This window comes from Eptesicus fuscus, chromosome 1 (genome assembly GCF_027574615.1).
Source record: "Eptesicus fuscus isolate TK198812 chromosome 1, DD_ASM_mEF_20220401, whole genome shotgun sequence".
Taxonomy (NCBI): domain Eukaryota; kingdom Metazoa; phylum Chordata; class Mammalia; order Chiroptera; family Vespertilionidae; genus Eptesicus; species Eptesicus fuscus.
In genome coordinates, this window is record NC_072473.1 from 82,342,419 (window position 1) to 82,362,947 (window position 20,529).

At 38.3% G+C, this 20,529-nt stretch overlaps 2 protein-coding genes across 2 annotated transcripts in view; both read left to right on the forward strand.

Annotated features, from left to right (window-relative positions):
• The window catches only part of ALG13 (ALG13 UDP-N-acetylglucosaminyltransferase subunit), an 82,335-nt gene extending 67,703 nt beyond the window's left edge, over positions 1-14,632 (forward strand). The window contains 4 exon segments of the mRNA XM_028135362.2: positions 5,087-5,272; positions 6,933-6,973; positions 10,640-10,820; positions 13,769-14,632. Of these exon segments, the coding sequence (XP_027991163.2) occupies positions 5,087-5,272; positions 6,933-6,973; positions 10,640-10,820; positions 13,769-14,034 (674 nt within the window). The 3' untranslated portion in view covers positions 14,035-14,632.
• A 1,701-nt stretch (positions 14,633-16,333) lies between these two features.
• On the forward strand, positions 16,334-18,698 carry LOC103301613 (protein FAM200C-like). Its single transcript, XM_008158612.3, is given in 3 exon segments — positions 16,334-16,445; positions 16,747-18,024; positions 18,027-18,698. Coding segments are annotated over 3 exon segments (1,923 nt in total). The 3' UTR covers positions 18,560-18,698.
• The last annotated feature ends 1,831 nt before the right edge of the window (positions 18,699-20,529 follow it).

The window sequence follows — 20,529 nt, forward strand, 5'->3', positions numbered from 1 at the left end:
CATCCCTGAACTATACCTGTTAAGCTATGGAGCCCTATTAAGACTGCAAATCAGATGCTCATACAAATCTAGAACAACTGGAAATTATAAAAGCTTTTTTATTATGGGGCTTATTGTAATATGCAATTAAAGGAAGATGAATTCAGAAAAAGTAATCTCCAAATGTTTTCTGCCCTGTATCCTCTCATGCCCATAAGAACGTATTTAACTGCTTATATGTCTAGTAGTTGGTTTCTACCTAATGATCATAATTGCATTCTACTATCTTTAGCTAATTGAACTTACTTCATTGGCTTTTTGAAAAATTAAATTTATTGGGGTAACATTGGTTACTAACATTATATAAGTTTGAGTTGTCCAGTTTCTTAATAAGTCATTTGCATATTGTTGCATTGTGTGTTCAACCAAAGTCTAGTTGCCTTCCTTCACCATATATTTGACTGCCTTTACACTCTTCATTCCCCCCTCTTCCTCTGATAGCCACCATACTGTTATCTGTGTCTTTGAGTTTGTTTTGTTTGTTCATTTGTTGCTTTGTGTCACTTGCTTTTTTTAAATGATACAATTTGCATGCTAGTTTAACAGGAAGAAGAGTGGAGCTTTGTTAAATAAGTCATCCTATATAATAAAAGGCTAATATGCAAATTGACTGAACGGCAGAACAACTGGTCGCTATGACATGCACTGACCACCAGGGGGCAGATGCTCAACATAAGAGCTGCCCCCTGGTGGTCAGTGTGCTCTCACAGGGGGAGCGCCACTCAGCCAGAAGCTGGGCTCATTGCTGGCAAGCACAGCAGCAGTGGCAGGAGCCTCTCCCACCTCTGTGGTAGTGCTAAGGATGTCCGACTGACGGCTTAGGCCCACTCCCCGCAAGGGCTCCCGGACTGTGAGAGGTCACAGGCCAGGCTGAGGGACCACCTCTGAGTGTATGAATTTCATGCACCGGGCCTCTAGTTATTTTATAGAAAGCAAATTCATAAAGCCTTTAGAGCATTTGGAGATACTCTAAAAATTAAATTTCTCTTCCAAAACCTCGACTTATGTAGACTTACGCATGCATGACAAAACTTCAAAACAGTTAGTTGAGCAAATTTTTAAAATTTACTCTTTAATTTACACTGAGTGGCCAGATTATTATGATATCTGAATGTATAATAATCTGGCCACTTAGTGTATATCCTATATAATAAAAGGATAATATGCAAATTGTCTCCTTGACCAGGAGTTCGACCAGCAGGCAGGCCGGCCAACTGCCCGTGTCCCCTCCCCCTGGCCAGGCTGGCCAGACCCCACCCATGCACGAATTCATGCACCGGGCCTCTAATACACATACACACACACACTCACACACTGAGTGGCCAGATTATTATGCATTCAGAGATCATCATAATCTGGCCACTCAGTGTATATATAGTAAAATTTATTTTTTTAGTGCCCAGTTCTATGTGTTTTGACAGTTAATAGAGTTGTATAACCTCTATAGTCAAGAAAGAATCACCCCCAAAGAGCTTTTATCAGGTTTTAAATTACCCTAAAAAACAGACCTCCTTTTACTCTTAGCCTGCAACTGTTTAAAGGGTATAGGTAATTGTATCATTAATATTTATATCGGTAAATAAAAAATGTGGGTTATTCCTAATATTTGGCCTGAAATTTCTCCAGCTAAATTACCAGAATAATATATTCAGCTTGTGTGGACAGTTGCTGTACTAAACTAAGTTTTCTAAAACTCTGAATTTAAACAACTTTATTGAACAATGAGACTAAACTTTGTGTACTTCTTAGAGTTAAAAATTATAGTGTAGTTAACCCAATAATAAAACTTAGTAATTGAATTACTTTGTTTTATTTTTTAGAAAAAATAAATACTTTATTTTTTTAGAAATGTTTGCGTGATAACTCAAACATTTATAAACCCTTTAGTCTTTCAAAGAATATTGTTAACATCTCAACCACTTTTGACTAAAATTTCACACAAAGAAATAAAATAGTTAAAAATGATAAATACTAAAGGAATAATTCTAATAACATTTGGTTGTTATTTTACATATTTATTTAAGACATATACAACTAAATAAGAAACCATCTTCTTTTTTGTCTATAAAAACAAAGAGTTCTGAATGGATAAAACTTACTTAAAACCATCTATTATGAGGAGAACAAATCTAAATTACTTTCATTTTTACAAATAAACTCACAAAACCAGATTATTTATTTTTATTTTAAATCACTGGCCCCATTATCTTGACCATACTGTACTATTTAGTCTAAAAGACAGAAGGACTACGAAAGGACTTGTATACATGCATATAAGCATAACCAATGGACACAGACACCAGGGCGGGTGAGGGCATGAGCAGGGGGTGGGGGCAATGGGGGGATAAGGACACATATGTAATACCTTAATCAATAAAGAAAAAAAAAGTAAAATAAAAAACAGAACTATCTCCTTGTAATAATGATGTCTGGGCAATGCAGAAAGTACATAGTGTTTAACATCAGGTACATTTAAAAAAATACTACTAAGCTATAATTGAATGTGTCTTAGTTAAAGGAACAATGCTTATAGTGTAAGAACCTTAAGTAGTTGCAGGTAATCGATACATATAAAAGCCTAAGTGACCAGCCAACCAGCCAGTAGCTAAGACTTGCACTGACCACCAGGGGTCACAGGAGCGGAAACCACAGTCATGGAAACATAGAACAGACTGATGAATCTCAGAGGGAAGGGGGGAAGCGGGTTCGGGAAGAGATTAACCAAAGATCTTATATGCATACTGGAGGCATCATGCACCGGTGGGGTCCCACGACCTGGCCTGTGGGGATCGGGCTGAAACCGGCTCTGCGACCCCCCAAGGGGTCCCAGATTACGAGAGGGCACAGGCCAGGCTGAGGGACCCCACCAGTGCCTGAATCTGTGCACTGGGCCTCTAGTTTCATATAATTCTATCCTGCTATTAGTAACCTTAACAATTAAGAGCTGTTTATAAGTGAAATCAGCCAGTCAGAGAAAGACAAGTACCATATGTTTTCACTCATATGGAATCTAATGAACAAACTGTACTACCAAGCAAAATAGAAACAGATTCATAGATAGACTGCTTGCTCAGGGGCTGCATCTGTCTCTGTGTGTGTTTGTCTGTGTAGGGGTGTATACAGGTGTATTGAGGGGGAGGGATTGAGCAAAAAAGTGAAAGAACTCATGGACCTGGACAACAGGGCGGGGGGGGGGGGGGGGAGGTGGTCAGTGGAGGTGGAAGAGGGCATAGAGGGGATAAATGGTGATGGAAAATTTTAAATTAAATTAAAAAAATAATTAAGAACTTCTTTCATAACAGAATAGTTTTCCTTCTTGGAAGTGACACTGATTAACAGAAGTAAAGATCATTGGTTAAAGTTCTTAAAAATGAATCGGTTATTACACAGTAAATACCTCAGAGGGGTTAGTGTTTAAGGAAGCTAGTTGAAGAAATACGTTATTCATAAATTGGTTAAATCTGGAAGTTTTCAAGTTTCAAAATGAATTCTACATAGGGAAACAGTTGCAAAATATTGACATACAAATCAATATTAGGCTTTTCAAATGGCTATCATTTTTATAATTTAGAAAAGAAAAAAGCCAGCAAAGTGCCTACGTTTCTATGTATGTTTTTAAAAAAGATATGCATAGAAGGAAGTACTGGGGTTTCTAAGTTGGCTAAAATGTTCAATTAAACTTGAAGGGGGTTATATCATTCATGTTTTGTCAAAAAATTTAACAGACTTATCTGGCATACTATATATATATACACACACACACACACACATACATATACACACTTATTTTTACTAGGTTGGAACCATATTGTTTCCTTTTTTTATCAGAGTAATGTATTAATATTTAAATATAATCATAATTTAATTTCTTATATCAAAAACTTTAAAACTCCTAAGTGAGTATTTGTTTTAAACTATAGTAACAAGTATACAAAGTTAAAGTGGAGGTGGGGGAGAGATATTAACTTGGGAAATTATATGCATACTAGTGGCCCAGTGCACAAAACTAGTACAAATTAAAAGGGGATTAATTAGAGGAAATATTTTAATATTGCTATTTTCCCTTTCTCTTTAATAGAAGTGTCAGAGATGAAAGAAAATTAGTAAAATGTATATGACAATCTCCCTCCTGTCAGAGTCTGGGGTGTGCTGCGGGACCCAGAGTCAAGTCCCCGCCCACCTGTGGGCCTCAAAATCGCACGAGACCCAGACCTGCCTGGCCCCACCCCCGTCAAGCCCCGCTGGGCGGGGGGCACAACCTCAGGTCCCCTGTCAAGCCCTGCCGGGTGGGGGGGTGCAGCCTCAGGTCCCCCGGCCTGGCACCAGGCGGGGGGCACGGCCTCAGATCCCCTGGCCCCGGCGTGAGGGCACAAGGGCTTCACGACCATTTGTATATTAGGTCTTTATTATATAGGATATGCATAGCCGATGGACACAGACAATAGTTTGATAAAGGCTTGGGAGGGATGGGTGAGGGGTGGAAGGGGTCAATGAGAAAAATAAAAAAACAAAGGGGACATCTGTAATACTTTCAACTATAAATATAAATTTTAAAAAAAGAAAGTTACAGGTATAACGTATTTTACCTAGCCTGTCCTGATACTCCTCTGATGCTATGAAATAGAAACCTTCAAATATTAGTCTGTGCAAATTAGTCTCTCTTATTAGCTTCTGCATCTTCTTATGATTTGACTAAGAATTTCCGATGGCTGACAACTTCTTTACCTTTTTATTAAGCTAAAGTAAATTTGCTTTACTGATATTTTATTTATGTATCTGTTAGCTGATATTCCAAGTCTTGATAGTCAAAGTTCTGAAATTTCCAGTTTTTCCTTCCAATTTCAAGTAATTTCCTTAACTGAAAATGACCTGTAATGAACTAGTTTTCAGCTGGCATGTCTAAGAGAATATGGAGCAATTCATCTTCCAAGTCTTGGTTTTTAAGTCAAACCATAAGAATTTGAGCCATTTGACCATGCTGGGACACAGAAGAAATAGATGAACTTACAGTTATGCGTTGTTACTTTATGTTTTGTTTCCTTTTTAGTGATTGTTTCACCATCCTATCCATACCTCTCTGCTCATGTGCCTGCTGTTGCTGCGCCTCTGCCACCACCTCCATTTCCTCCTCCTCTATCTCCTCCTTTTCCTCTTGAGGTGGGAGAGGCTTCAAACTTACCACCACCACCTCCACCTTATTCCTGTGATCCAAATGGCAGTGATCTGCCTCAAGGTGAGTGGATTTTGAGACTTGGATAAGGGTTATTTACATCTGGGATTTTTTTTTTTAGAGCATAACTCTGGTTAACCAATAGGAGTAGGTTGGGGTACCAAAAGGAAATTGACCTGAGAGCATAATGCTAAGTAAGTGACTAAGGAAAGGAGCAACTGAAAGCTGAGAATATCTTCTGCATAATCAAGAAGTAGATGGTTGAGTTCACTCCTACTGCTCCTTTTTGGTGGCTATGTCTGCCTTGGAGATGATTCTCAACTTGATGTCTTTGTTCTCTCAACTGTTTTTCTTGAGAAGCAGGAATCAATACAAAATTTTCTCCATTTTCTTAAATTCTTACCACAATTATATGAAATTTATATGATCTTTGACATTTAATATTTGGGATTCCAACCGAATTTTCAAGACTTGGAATAAGGTTGTTTTGTTTTTGTTTTTTAGGAATTAGGGGTCTAATATGCCTTGGATCTCAGCCATGTATACTTGTTTCTATAATTAAACTGAGGAGTAGCTTTCCATTGGATGTTCTTTGTTACCCCTCAGTTTGGCAGTGTTTCTCAAAAGAGAATTGTAGTTAAAAATTGTTTGTAGCTTTATACTTGCTTTGCTTATAACATTCTCTTGAATTTTCTAGCTGCTTCTCTATTCTTTTTTGTTATTTTTTTCCAGCCCCTAAGGTAGTCACCAATATCATCTTCAACTCTATTCTGTTCTTCTTCTGTGCCTTAAAATTTCAGTATCACCTTTATGTAGATTATTCCTAAATCTATCTAACCCTGGCCTTTGAAGTTTCAGGTACTTGTCTCTAGTTACTTGGTAGTCATTTTCCCTTGGCTTTCTTACTTTCACTTAAAACCTAACTATGATGAAGTAGTCATTTTTATCTCCCGGCCATATAAAATATTAACTCTTCTTAATTTCCTATTTTGTTAACAGTGTATCATGTATTAGTACTTCATTTCTTTTTATGGCTGACTAATGTTCCATTGTATGGATAACACCACATTTTATTTTCTATTGGTTGATAGACATTTGGGTTGTTTCCACTTTTTTGCTATTGTGAATAATATTGTTATGGATATATGATATCTGGAGAAATTTTATCACCTTATAATTTAACTTATTTTGAGTTACCTTGCTCATTACCTCCTCTTTTTGGAGTTCTACTGGTGGTTAGTCTTGTTAACTGAAACCAAAGTAAATTACTTTGTAAGTAGTAGTTATCTCCATAGGCATCACTTATATCTCAGTATTAATAGAGCATTTAATTTGTACTATGTAATAGCTTCATCATCTGAGACCCAATATGATTGCTTAGGTAGTACATTTGTATTGAAGTAAAATTTTAGCCTTGGGATGAGCAAGAAAATGCCTTTACCAGATTCTTCTTAAATATTAGTAGAGTGGCATTTCTGTAATATTTGCTAATATTAAGAATAGAAATAGAATATATATTTGGTGATTTAAACCTTGGATCAGAAAATGACCTTACCTGTAGTTGTAGGTAAATGGTCATTTACTGTAAAGAGATTTGAGTGGTGAGTTGATGTCGGGAGACTGCATTAGTTATCTACCTTAATACTTAAATAGAAACGCTTTTAAATGGTAGTTCTAATTGTTTATATCATGTAGTCACTAAAATTAAAATTTTTAATTTTAGATACAAAAGTTTTGCAGTACTATTTCAATCTGGGATTGCAGGTAAGAGTCCTGTTAAAATTGCTTTTATAAACTCTTTATTAAAAATACAGTAGATGCTGTTTTGATAATCAGACTCTTGAACTTTCAGTCACAAATATTGTGAAGGCCCTAAAAGTTTTATTTCTGTTGTTATAAAATATCTCTGAAGATGATATAGGTCACTTTTCTACTTTATCCTCCTAGTGCTTCTGTTTCTCTTATAATATAGTTGTTAAATTGTGATGAGCAGAGACTCTAAGCAGCACAACTTTAGCACATATTGGCCTCCATATTTAACATCATGTGCCAACACTTCACTGTTTTTCTGTCTCAGAATAATAATTGGGTTATTTATCCTGCTTAAAATATTTTTATGGCTATTTCTGTATTTCATGTGAAAAGTAACCTGACAAATTTAGACATTTAAAGAACTGTAATATTTTTAAGCACTTGCATAGTCATAGATATTTTCAAAACACTTGATTTTCATCACTCTTCCTGAGTTGTAAAATGTGAGTACTGACAAATACCTTAGTATCACTGAAAGGTGTCTCTGATTTCAGGTAAGGCCTCTTTTATTTTATTCTTTCAGGGATCGTTTCCCCCCTGAGATACACTTGTCTTCTGACATAACAAGATGGTATATTTCCTAAAAAGTAATGATGCATCTTAATATTTGGCAGATAGTAATCTAGATAGTCTCCTGGATAATGCTCAGAGTAGTTAATATTCCCAGACACTGATTTCCTTAAAACCTTGGACATATAATTTCCAGGAAATTATCTTCTCCAACTGCCAGGCATTTATAAATTAAGAGTATGGAGTGGGGTTTTTTGTTCTTTGAGACTATATTTCATAAAAGAAATTTTGAGAATTGAAAAAATAAACTTCTTGCCACTTCAGTTATGTTAGATGATTATAGTCACACTAGAGGCCAGGCACACGAAATTCGTGCATGGGGGGCAGGGTGTCCCTCAGCCCAGCCTGCACCCTCTCCAATCTGGGACAACCTCGAGGTATGTCTAACTGCCCGTTTAGGCCCGATTCTGGTAGGATCGGGCCTAAACGGGCAGTTGGACATCCCTCTCACAATCCAGGATTGCTGGCTCCCAACTGCTCGCCTGCCTTCCTTCCTGATTGCCCCTAACCGCTTCTGCCTGCCAGCCTGATCACCCCTAACCTCTCCCCTGCCAGCCTGATTGATGCCTAACTGCTCCCCTGCCAGCCTGTTTGCCCCTAACTATGCTCCCCTGCAGGCCTGGTCACCCTAACTGCCCTCCCGTGCAGGCCTGGTCACCCCTAACTGCCCTCCCCTGCAGGCTTGGTCACCCCTAACTGCCCTCCCCTGCAGGCCTGGTCACCCCTTACTGCCCTCCCCTGCAGGCCTGGTCCCCCTGAACTGCTCTCCCCTGCAGGCCTGGGTTCCCCCCAAGTGTCCTTCCCTATAGGCTCGGTCACCCCCAACTTCCCTCCTCTGCCGGCCTGGTCACCCCTAACTGCCCTCCCCTGCAGGCTTGGTCGCCCCCAACTGCCCTCCCTTGCAGGCCTGATCCCTCCCAACTGCCCTCCCCTGCTGGCCATTGTGTGGCGGCCATCTTGTGTCCACATGGGGGAAGTCATCTTTGACCATATGGGGCAGCCATCTTGTGTGTTGGAGTGACGGTCAATTTGCATATTATTCTTTTATTATATAGGATTAGATAGGATAGAGGCCTGGGTGGGGGCCAGCTGGTTTGCCCTGAAGGGTGTCCCAGATCAGGGTGAGGGTTCCCTTGGTGCGTGGGGCGGCCTGGGCGAGGAGCCTATGGTGGTTTGCAGGCCGGCCACGCCCCCTGGTGACCCAAGTGGAGGCCCTGATATCTGGGATTTACTTATTTTCTATAATTGAAACTTTGTAGCCTTGAGCAGAGCCAAGCCTTCTGCTTGCTCCGTGGCCGCAGCCATTTTTGTTGGGATTTATTTATCTTCTATAATTGAAACTTTGTAGCCTTAAGCGGAGGCCAAGGCAGGCCAGGGCTGAGGAAACTTGGCTTCCTCCATCGCCAGGGGCAACTCAAGCCTCCTGCTCTCTCCAGCTCAGTGGCTGCCGCCATTTTTGTTGGGATTTATCTATCTTCTATAATTGAAACTTTGTAGCCTTGAGTATAGGCCTGGGCCCACCAGGGTGTGCGGAAAGCTTGGCTTCCTCCATTGCTGGGGAAACCCAAGCCTCCTACTCTCTCTGTGGCTGCAGCCATCTTGGTTGGGTTAATTTGCATACTTGCGCCTGATTGGCTGGTGGGCGTGGCTTGAGGGTGTAGCGGAGGTATGGTCAATTTGCATATTACTCTTTTATTAGATAGGATGTGGAAATGTTCTAATTCATTCCACAAGGCTGAAGCATTTTAAAATATTCTACCTGTATTTAACATCATGGGAATATAAGGAAATACAGAAAAATATATTAATAATTTTTATATTGAGTGGAATAGCCTTCATTGTAGTACATCTGAAAAATGCTATGGTATAAAGAAAACCAAAATTATCTGTATAATCACAATATACTTTGATACATTTTTCAGTTTATTTTACAAAATATGGACTATGATTGTAATTTTGTGAACTTTTAATAATATGAGCGGGTTTTTGTTGTTTTTAAACATATTTTTACTAGAGACCCGGTGCATGAAATTCGTGCACGGGGGGCGGGGGCAGTGTCCTTCAGCCCAGCCTGCACCCTCTCCAATCTGGGACCCCTCGGGGGATGTCCGACTGCCAGTTTAGGCCCACAAGGATTGGGCCTAAATGGGCAGTCAGACATCCCTCTCACAATCTGGGACTGCTGGCTCCCAACAGCTCACCTGCCTGCCTGCCTGATTGCCCCCAGCCGCTTCTGCCTGCCAGCCTGATCACCCCCTAACCACTCCCCTGCCAGCTTGATCGACACCTACCTGCTCCCCTGTCGGCCCGGTCGCCCCTAACTGCCCTCCCCTGCTAGCCTAGTCCCCCCCAACTACCCTCCCTCCCCTGCAGGTCTGGTCCCCCCCAACTGCCCTCCCCTGCTGTCCTGGTTGCCCCTAACTGCCCTCCCCTGCTGGTTATCTTATGGTGGCCATCTTGTGTGAGGGTGTGATGGTCAATTTGCATATTACCTCTTTATTATATAAGATTGCTTTCAGAGTGGAAGGGAGGGAGAGAGAGATAGAAATATCAGTGATGAGAGAGAATCATTGATCGGCTGCCTCCTGCACGCCCCCTATCGGGCATCAAGCCCAAAACCTGGGCATGTGCCCTAGACCAGAATCAAACCTGGGACCCTTTAGTCCACAGGCCGATGCTCTATCCACTGAGCAAAACTGGCTAGGGCAATAATATGAGTGTTTAAAAAATATTTGACAGTATGACTTTTAAAATTTTCTGTATTGTGTTCCATCATGGATATATCATAATTCATTTATGTAGTCCCCTGTTGTTTAATATTTAGGTTGTTTAATGCGTTTTTGCTTTTGAAAATAATGCTATAAAAGGCATCTCTGTATGCATGTCATTGTGTATATCTCTAATTTCCTTATATCTTTTAGGTCAAAAAAATCATTGTTACCCCTCTTGAAAATTATGGCCCAACTTATTTTTTTAGACACGAACTGTACTACTTTAAGAAAATGGACATTTTCTTAAAGTGTTTGTTTTTTCCCTTTCTTGCCCAAGTGCTATCATCACAACTACTGGCACTCCATGGTCTGTGTGCCACAGATGCAGCAGCAGCATTTTCACGTAGAGAATTATCCCATCTATACTGAGACACCTACTATGGTAGATCAGACCATTCCTCAGTTGTACAGTGATGTGGGAAGACAAGATGGTGTGCAGGTAGAAGCATCAACAAATGGTGAGCATGTAATGAAATTGCCTGGAAGAAAGACAATTGGATTTTATTGTGTATATTTAATAATGGCCTTCAGATATTGTGTTAGGTCCAAATACTAGATCATTGTTTCTCAAAGGATGGTACATGGGTTCCCTCAGATACTCTGAAGGGATCCATGAGGCCAGAAGTATTCATCATAATACACAGATTTTCTTTGTCCCTTTCACTCTTTGCATTAAGGGTGTAAAAATCAGAGGTGGGTAAAACTGCTGGCACATAAACACAAATCAAGGCAGAGGCACCAAGGTATGTAAGGAATCAATGATTTCCTCACTGCCACACTCTCATGATAAAAATTCCAGTTTGATTTTTTTTTTACTTCATCAGTGATATTTTTATTTTTATTAAATATTTGTCTTTGAATAATTGTACTTATTCTGTTTGGAAAAACTGGGAAGTAGTCATCAGGCACTCTGCATACTGAAATATGGTTAACTTAAAAGATTTATGAGGTTGAGTTCTGAGATGAACTAGGTGACTTTTTTCATGGAACACTATTTTTGCCTGAAAGAATGATACACAAACAATGGTTATTCAGACTGGGGGATCTGGCATACATTTTCTCACATGAACAGCATGAGCCTGCCACTTCAAGAAAAAAAACTGACAATATTTGTTGTCTTAAGATAAAAATTTCAAATGAAAGTTAAAATTTACTTGGGGCTATTAATGAATGTGTTTCCTACAATGTGTAATGTAATCGTGTCAGCATTTGGGAACTCATAGACAAAGCAACTATTCTTATGGTCCCAAACTGCATAACTCAGTGAAATAATATTTTCCCAGTTACCAATGCATGATGTTACCTGTACATCATTTTATAAAAGATTTGTCAAAAATGCAAGATAAAACTGATTTTCATATTAACAAAGTATGAAAAATTTGCATTGCTATCCTATATAATAAAAGGCTGATATGCAAATAGACCGAATGGTGGAACGACTGGTCGCTATTAAGCGCACTGACTACCAGGGGGAAGATGCTCAATGCAAGAGCTGCCCCCTGGTGGTCAGTGCACTCCCACAGGGGGAACGCCACTCAGCCAAAAGCCGGGCTCATGGCTGGCGAGCACAGTGACAGTGGCGGGATGTCTGACTGCTGGCTTAGTCCCACTCCCTGCAGAGAGTGAGCCTAAGCCATCAGTCAGACATCCCCTGAGGGCTCCCGGACTGCGAGAGGGTGCAGCCTGGCTGAGGGAACCCCCCCCCCAAGTGCACAAATTTCGTGCACCGGGCCTCTAGTTGATGTATAAGAAACTACTACTTACCTAGTTTTGTTGTAGCATCAAAGATCTACCATAATGATCTACTTACTAAAAGACTTCTTCTCTTTTCCAAGTACATATCTGTATGAAGCCAGATTTTCTTCATATACTTCAACCAAAACAGCATATCATAATAGATTAAATACAGAAGCAGATATGAGAATCCAGCTGTTTTCTATTAAACCATACATTAGAAACTTGCACAAGTGTGAAACAATGCCACTTATGACACAGTTTTCTTTTGTTTAGGATAATAAATGCATTTTGCATAAAGAATTTGTGTTAACATTAAGGGCTTATTTTTACATGAATTAATATTTTTCAGTTTCTCAGTTTAGTGCTTAATATGGTAAATATTTATAAATATAAGCCACATAAACAAAAGCTATTTGGGATCCTCAATCTTTAAGTGTAAAGGAATCTCAAGACTAAAAAGGATGGTTGCTTTGTCTATGATTTCACAGTATAATATAGATGGGGAGGCATTTTGAAGGATTTAGAATAGGATCATTGGATGGCCCTTCTTGGAAAGAATCAGCAGGAGTTAAGAAGATATAGTGTGGACTAACCTAACGAAATGTGTTTCTCATTCCAGCACTGCTACTCAATGGTTGTGATCTTGGCTAAGTTACTTAGCCTCCCTAAGTCTAATTTTCTGTAAAACGGGAAATACCTAAACTTGCCAGGGTTGTTATAAGAATGAATAGAGACCTTATGTATAAGTATACGGTGCCTGGTGCATGTGAGGAATGTGAATTTCCTTTCTCTCCTCCCTTTTTTAAAGCATATTAATGGTTTTGGAATATTAGCACTATAGAATCTTATTCCTAGTATGGTGGTGTGATGTGTCCCATGATAATAAAAATTAAAGTATCAACCTTTATTGCATTTTTGTGCCAGATACCTTTTATAGAGCTATTTTTTATTTATAGTAAACCATGAGACAGTGGTGGACTTAATTTCACAGAATGAGCTAATCTAAGTTATCACAAATAATGAAGGACTCCTTTTTGTTTAATATTTATATAGTCACTATATAGCAAGGTCACAACAACATCTATTTCTACTGAAACTGACTCATGGTAGTAAAACTGCTGTTAAATTGAATTTATGCTAGGATCTTAATGACATTCAAGAGGTGGCACTTAAATGTTTAAATGTCCTTCAGATCTATACCTTGAAGTGTAGACAAGGCTATATAGACAATTAGTTTTTAATTGCAAAAGTAATACAAAATAGTCATCTGGATGGTATGTGTTATACTGGAAAACTATTGGCTAACTTGGTTGTGAGCAACTCTTATTAGAATTTAGTTGACTAGAAGGATTCTAGCAAATGTTTATGTATTTAGTCTGTTGGTGCAAAAATCATCCCAGAAAGATAGCTATCACTAGGTAGAATACATTTGACATATTATAAGATGCACATGTGTGTGTATAATTTTTTTCCCAATTAGGAAATGCTCATATAATCTGTTAGTAGTCTGTTTTAGTCAGATTTTATATCTAAACTGCTCCTGCTGCAATTTCTGTGATCTTTACTATAGTTAGTGCTAATTTCATTTTTACATGTAAAAACATTCATTTATAGTTTTGTTTAATGAGTCTTTGTATATAAAGTTTACTAAATGCAGTATTTGTTTCAGGTACTTTTCCAAATGCTGACTCTGCATCTGTCCCTCTTGGAACAGTCTATTATCCAGTGATGGCAGATCACTGTGGGCAGCCAACTTTGCCGGGTTTTGATTCCTGCCTTCCTGTTATGCCGGAGTTTTCCTATGTTGCCCCTTGGCATCCCATTGGTGCAGCATATGGTGGTTCTCCTCACATTCTTGGTGCTATGAATCCTGGCCCAGTTGGCTATATTGCTTCACCTCCCTCACCTTCTCATTTTGTACCTCGGAATATGTAAGATTCATCAGTATGATGTATTCTTGCACTGCCATTTTTCTTGCTGTTTTGATTTTTTTTAAAACTGTTCTATGTTAGTGTTTAAGTAAGTGATTTAGGTGGTTACTATTGTATCCATCTTTAAGATTATTTTATCTTTTGATTTAAAACAGTACTTTAAAATAAAGGAATATTACTTTGGGTTGTGAATAAGGAAATTGAGATGAATGTATAACTAGCCTTATGTTGAGCATACTTAGTTGTATTAAGCTGTCTTCCTGTCAGCCAGCTTGTCAGTTGATAAAAAGGAATAAGTCATACAAACTATTTCCTTGGTTTAGATGTCACACATCAGATTAAACTACAAAATTCTATTAACTTCCACTTTTCTCTAGAAGATAAAGCAAAATCAAGAGCAGTTGTTTCTGGGTAACTAACAATATTAAATGAGAGCTCTTTGGGTTTCTTAAGAATAGTCTGAACTGAGTTGCGTTCTGTGATATTTATCAGTTTCGAAGGCACATGGTGCTCTGCTTTAGATTTATCCCATATGCTATTGTTTAATGTTGGATTTATGTAACTTTTACTGCACAGTATTGAATTGGTATCCTTTGCACAGTTAGCAGTAAATAAAAAATAGCATTTAAAATTGCTAAAATGAGTGGGATTTTCTTCATTTCTGCTTTTTCATGGTAACACAGAGTACCAGACATTTGATTGTTTTAATATGTTTTTTCACTAGTATTTGGGTTGCAAAAGCATGTGAATTTATAGCATGAACTGGCAGAGCCAGTTGAAATGTTATTTAATCTCAAGACATTGCAATCCATACTGCCATATCTGTTGTGTTTTTTTTCCCCTTGAGAATGATCCTTTTTAGGTTGTATTTCTGTTGTGTTTTTTTTTAAATCTGTTCACTCTCTTATGGAACTTCAATCTAGACTTACTTTCTCATTGTCCTATACTTCCAATATTTGTCAAATCTTTCCATTTTTGTTTTTAGACTTATCTTGTATCTCTCCAGGCCTGCCTTATCTCTAACTTTCTGTGAGACATATTTTATCAGCCTATCTTCTCCCTTTCATCTACATAAAGGACACAAGATTTTCTGTACTCATCAGTTCTCCTCTGTGGGGTAATTCATCTTGAATACTTTGCTATAGCTCAACTGACAACCAGCTATTTTTAAAGTGTTCTTTCATTGCCACAAAACCTGTTTATATTGCCTTTTTAAATGGTTATTTATGCATGTGAATCACTTTGTCCTTACCTACCTTCAGTTATACCCCAGGTCAAAATACCTCAGAACTCAAGGTACTTGAACAGTTGAAAGAATTGGAATGGCATCCATTGCAAATAATATATTCTATCTTCAGTGTACTGTTCTCAAGATGATTGATATTAATGAGTTCCAAATCAGTGCACTATTTAAGGCTTCTGCTTCATAATAGACATGGAGCTGGTTTTGTAAGTGCTTGCTCTACAAGTTGGCATCTGACAACTGTAGTAAAAAAAGAAAAAGATGAACAATAGTGTGCTGATCTTTATAACAACCTTCCTCTATGTGTTAATGTTTATCTTCTCTGCTAGCCTCCTGAATTCTCAATTTGTGCAGCCTACAAATTGTTTTATGTTTTAAAGTAAAGGTTTATTTTAGCCAAGCTTAAAATATGGAGTTAACCCCCTCTTCAACATTTTTCAAACATGCTAACATTTCTGAAATATACATAACTCACAGCAAATGATTGTTTTGTATCTTCAACTGTTGTCAATGGTTCACTAATTAGCTTCTAAGGGGTGTTTTAGAAGATTGTAGTCTAGAAAATGTGGGTCTGGGAATTGTTTGGTTTTAAGACAAGCACATTTCCCTTAGGCTTCTAATTGATTTGTTTTTATTTTAAACTTGTAGGTTACTGCCTTCCCTTGAGTTCCATTACTAATTAACACAATTTAATGAGATGCTTGTTATTAAGTTAAACCAAAGATTAATGATAAAACCTAATTGTCAGTGTTGCTGGTGTTTAAGTCAACAGTATTTATGGTCTGTTTAAATCAGCGGTTCTCAACCTGTGGGTCGTGACCCCTTTGGGGGGTCGAACGACCCTTTCACAGGGGTCGCCTAAGACCATCGGAAAACACATATTTCCGATGGTCTTAGGAACCAAGACACTGCTCCTATATCCGTCTCCAGGCGGGTCTGCCCACATGCAGATATGCCCACATACGAGTACCCGGCGTGATGACATCATTGTGCCAACACCATCACATACACCCCATACAAATACAGGTGTATGTGACAGGGTTGGCGCCATAATGTACTTATGCGGACCAGTCACACGTGTAGAGAGCAGCTACTATGTAGAAAGCAGCTGCTGTTTGAAAGCAGCTACTCTGTTAAAAGCAGCTACTGTGTTGAAAGCAGCAGTATTGGAGGTAAAACGGCACTTCATGAATTATAATTACTGGGTAAATGTAAAATCATGTACTGTAAAATCATCAACTACTGCAAAAAAAAATCTGTACCATAGGAACTTAATCTGGATGCTAATCAGCCTTTTTATCTTCAGCTGTGGTTGATGTGAATACTGCCCCCTTGTGATAGTAACAGGTATGTAAATAAAACAACACAGAGAATGGTAAATCATAGGAAACTTTAATGAGCTGTATTGACTGAACTATGCCATGTATCATCTTTTGTATTATTAAATCTATTGTTATATATTATTTTCATTAGCAAACCATCCCATGACAATGGATTGTGTAGAGAAGAACATTAAGAAAAGAAAATATAGTGAGGATTTTTTACAGTATGATTTTACCTCAATAATTACAGCAGGAATTGAGAAACCGCAATGTGTTATTTGTTGTGAAGTTCTATCAGCCGAATCTATGAAGCCGAACAAACTAAAATGGCATTTTGATAGCAAGCATTCGAGCTTTGCTGGCAAAGATACCAACTATTTTAGAAGCAAAGCTAATGGACTCAAGAAAGCCAGACTTGACACTGGTGGCAAGTACCACAAACAAAACGTAGCAGCCGTTGAAGCTTCATATTTGGTGGCACTTAGAATTGCCAGAGCTATGAAACCTCACACCATTGCTGAGGATTTACTGTTGCCAACGGCCAAAGACATTGTTCGAGTTATGATCGGAGACGAATTTGTTACGAAATTGAGTGCAATTCCCTTACCTAACGACACTGTCCACAGAAGAATAGATGACATGTCTGCTGATATTCTTGATCAGGTAATCCAGGAAATTAAATCTCCACTTCCAATATTTAGTATCCAGCTTGATGAATCTACAGACGTTGCAAACTGTTCACAGTTACTGGTTTACGTGAGGTATATTAATGATGGCAACTTTAAAGATGAGTTTCTTTTTTGCAAACCTCTTGAAATGACAACTACTGCACGTGATGTATTTGACAAAGTTGGTTCATTTCTGAAAGAGCATAAGATCTCTTGGGAAAAGGTTTGTGGTGTTTGCACAGATGGTGCTCCAGCTATGCTAGGATGTCAATCTGGATTTCAACGTTTGGTACTGAATGAGTCACAAAAAGTCATCGGAACTCACTGTATGATTCATCGGCAAATATTAGCAACGAAGACGCTGCCACAAGAGTTACAAGAAGTAATGAAAAGCGTCATAAGTTCTGTCAATTTTGTAAAGGCGAGCACTTTAAACAGTCAACTGTTTTTGAAACTGTGCAACAAGTTGGATGCGCCGAACAATGCTCTGTTATTTCACACTGAAGTGAGATGGTTGTCGAGAGGAAAAGTTTTAAAACGTGTTTTTGAGCTTCGTGATGAACTCAAAACGTTTTTTAATCAGAAAGCAAGACCGCAGTTCAAAGCACTTTTCAGCAATAAAAGTGAATTGCAGAAAATAGCTTACTTGGTTGACATCTTTGCCATCTTGAATGAGTTAAATTTATCACTGCAAGGACCAAATGCAACATGCCTCGATTTGTCTGAAAAGATCCAATCATTGCAAATGAAACTTCAGCTTTGGCAAAAAAATTGGATGAAAATAAAATTTACATGTTGCCTACCTTATATGCTTTCTTTGAGGAACATGACATTGAACCAGACAAAAGGATTACGATGATAATTTCTGTGAAAGAACACTTGCACATGCTTGTAGACAAAATTTCATCATACTTTCCAAATCTACCTGACACCCCATTTGCACTTGCCAGAAGCCCATTCACAGTCAAAGTTGAAGATGTTCCTGAGACAGCACAAGAGGAGTTCATTGAACTTATTAACAGCGATGCCGCGAGAACTGATTTCTCTACAATGCCAGTTACAAAATTCTGGATCAAGTGTTTGCAGTCATATCCTGTTCTATCTGAGACTGTGTTGCGCCTTCTTCCATTTCCAACAACATATCTTTGTGAAACAGGGTTTTCCAGCTTGTTGGTTATCAAGTCTAAATACAGAAGTAGACTTGTTGTGGAAGATGATCTTCATTGTGCTCTTGCAAAGACTGCCCCGAGAATTTCTGATCTGGTGAAAAAGAAGTAATCTCAACCTTCGCACTGATGTTGGCTTTTTAGCATACTGTCGCAAAATGTAGCAATGTAGTTTACTGTTGTTATATTAAGACTGTTACCCATGCTACACCATGCTTGAAGACAAAATTTCATTTATTTGTAATTAGAAATAAATATTTCACAATTTACATATTGTTTTTGTAATACAATTGTAATTACAATATGTAATATTACATATTGAATTACATTTTGAATTACATATTGTTTTTGTGATTAATCACTATGCTTTAATTATGTTCAATTTGTAACAATGAAAATACATCCTGCATATTAGATATTTACATTAAGATTCATAATAGTAGCAAAATTATAGTTATGAAGTAGCAACGAAAATAATTTTATGTTTGGGGGTCACCACAACATGAGGAACTGTATTAAAGGATCGCGGCATTAGGAAGGTTGAGAACCACTGGTTTAAATCATACAAGTATAATCCCCTTATTATGTATTCCTATCTTCTGTAAGAAATAATCAAGGAGTATACCCTGACCCTACTATTGTTTTGGGGTTTCGGCTGGTGAACGTAACCTGTTCTGCTGAAGTTTGCATTGTCTTTTTTCAAAAAATTTATTGATTTCAGAGAAGAAAGTGAGGGAGAGAGATAGAAACATCAATGGTGAGAGAGAATCATTGATCGGCTGCCTCCTGCATGCTCCCCACTGGGGATAATCCTGCAACCTGGGCATGTGCCCTGACCAGGAATCAAACCATGATCTCTTGGTTCCTAGGTTGACACTCAACCACCGAAGCCATGGTGGCTGGGCTGCACTGTCTTTTGAAGGAATTTTCCAGAGAATAAGGAAGTAGTTTTTCTGGTAATAAAAAAACCCTAAGACAACATGTTTAATCAACCTATAGTGGTAGACTTTTTACATATTACCGCTTTAGTTGTCCTTAATTTTACAAAAGACATCCTGCTCTTCCTCTGAGGTTATAACCAAATTTTATCCATTTATAATTGTTGGGGGAAGGAGATACAAATATAAAGGTACTGTGGTTTGTTCTGGACCCTTTATTTTCACCCCCTTCCTGAGATAAATCTGTTCACACCAAATCATTTCCATAGTGAGGAAAAACTATTATAATTCATTTTTATGCTGTGTATATTTATTCTCAAAACTAATTGTGGTTTTCTGCCTTGAGTAAGAAGAAATGAAAATATTGAATCTGTTCTACTGTTGAAATTCAAGACCTGTGAATTTAAAACCTCTTTCATTTCTTTGGGGCCTATAATCAACGCATAACCTTTGTTTTTGTTTTTTTATTTATTTATTTTTTTTATATTTTTATTGAGGTATTATATGTGTACATATCTTACTATTACCCCACACCCCACACCCACACATGCCCGCCCCCCCCCAGAGTTTTGCGTCCATTGTTTATGCTTATATGCATGCATACAAGTCCTTCGTTTGATTTCATAACTCCCCCACCTTTCCCAAACTTTCCCCCTGTAATTTGAAAGTCTGTTTGATGCTTTACTGTCTCTGTATCTATCTTTTTGTTCACCACTTTATAATGTTCTTTACTATCCCTAAATGAGTGAGATCATGTGGTATTTTTCTTTCATTGACTGGCTTATTTCACTTAGCATAATGTTCTCCAATTCCATCCAGGTTGCTGCAAATGATGAGAATTCCTTCTTTTTTATGGCAGTATAGTATTCCATTGTGTAGATGTACCACAGTTTTCCGATCCAGTCATCTGCTGATGGGCACCTAGGCTGTTTCCAAATCTTAGCTATTGTAAATTGTGCTGCTATGAACATAGTGGAGCATATATCCTTTCTGATTGGTGTTTCTAGTTTCTTCGGATATATTCCCAGGAGTGGGATTACTGGGTCAAATGGGAGTTCCATTTTCAGTTTTTTGAGGAAACTCCATACTGTTCTCCACAGTGGCTGCACCAGTCTGCATTCCCACCAGCAGTGCACGAGGGTTCCTTTTTCTCCACATCCTC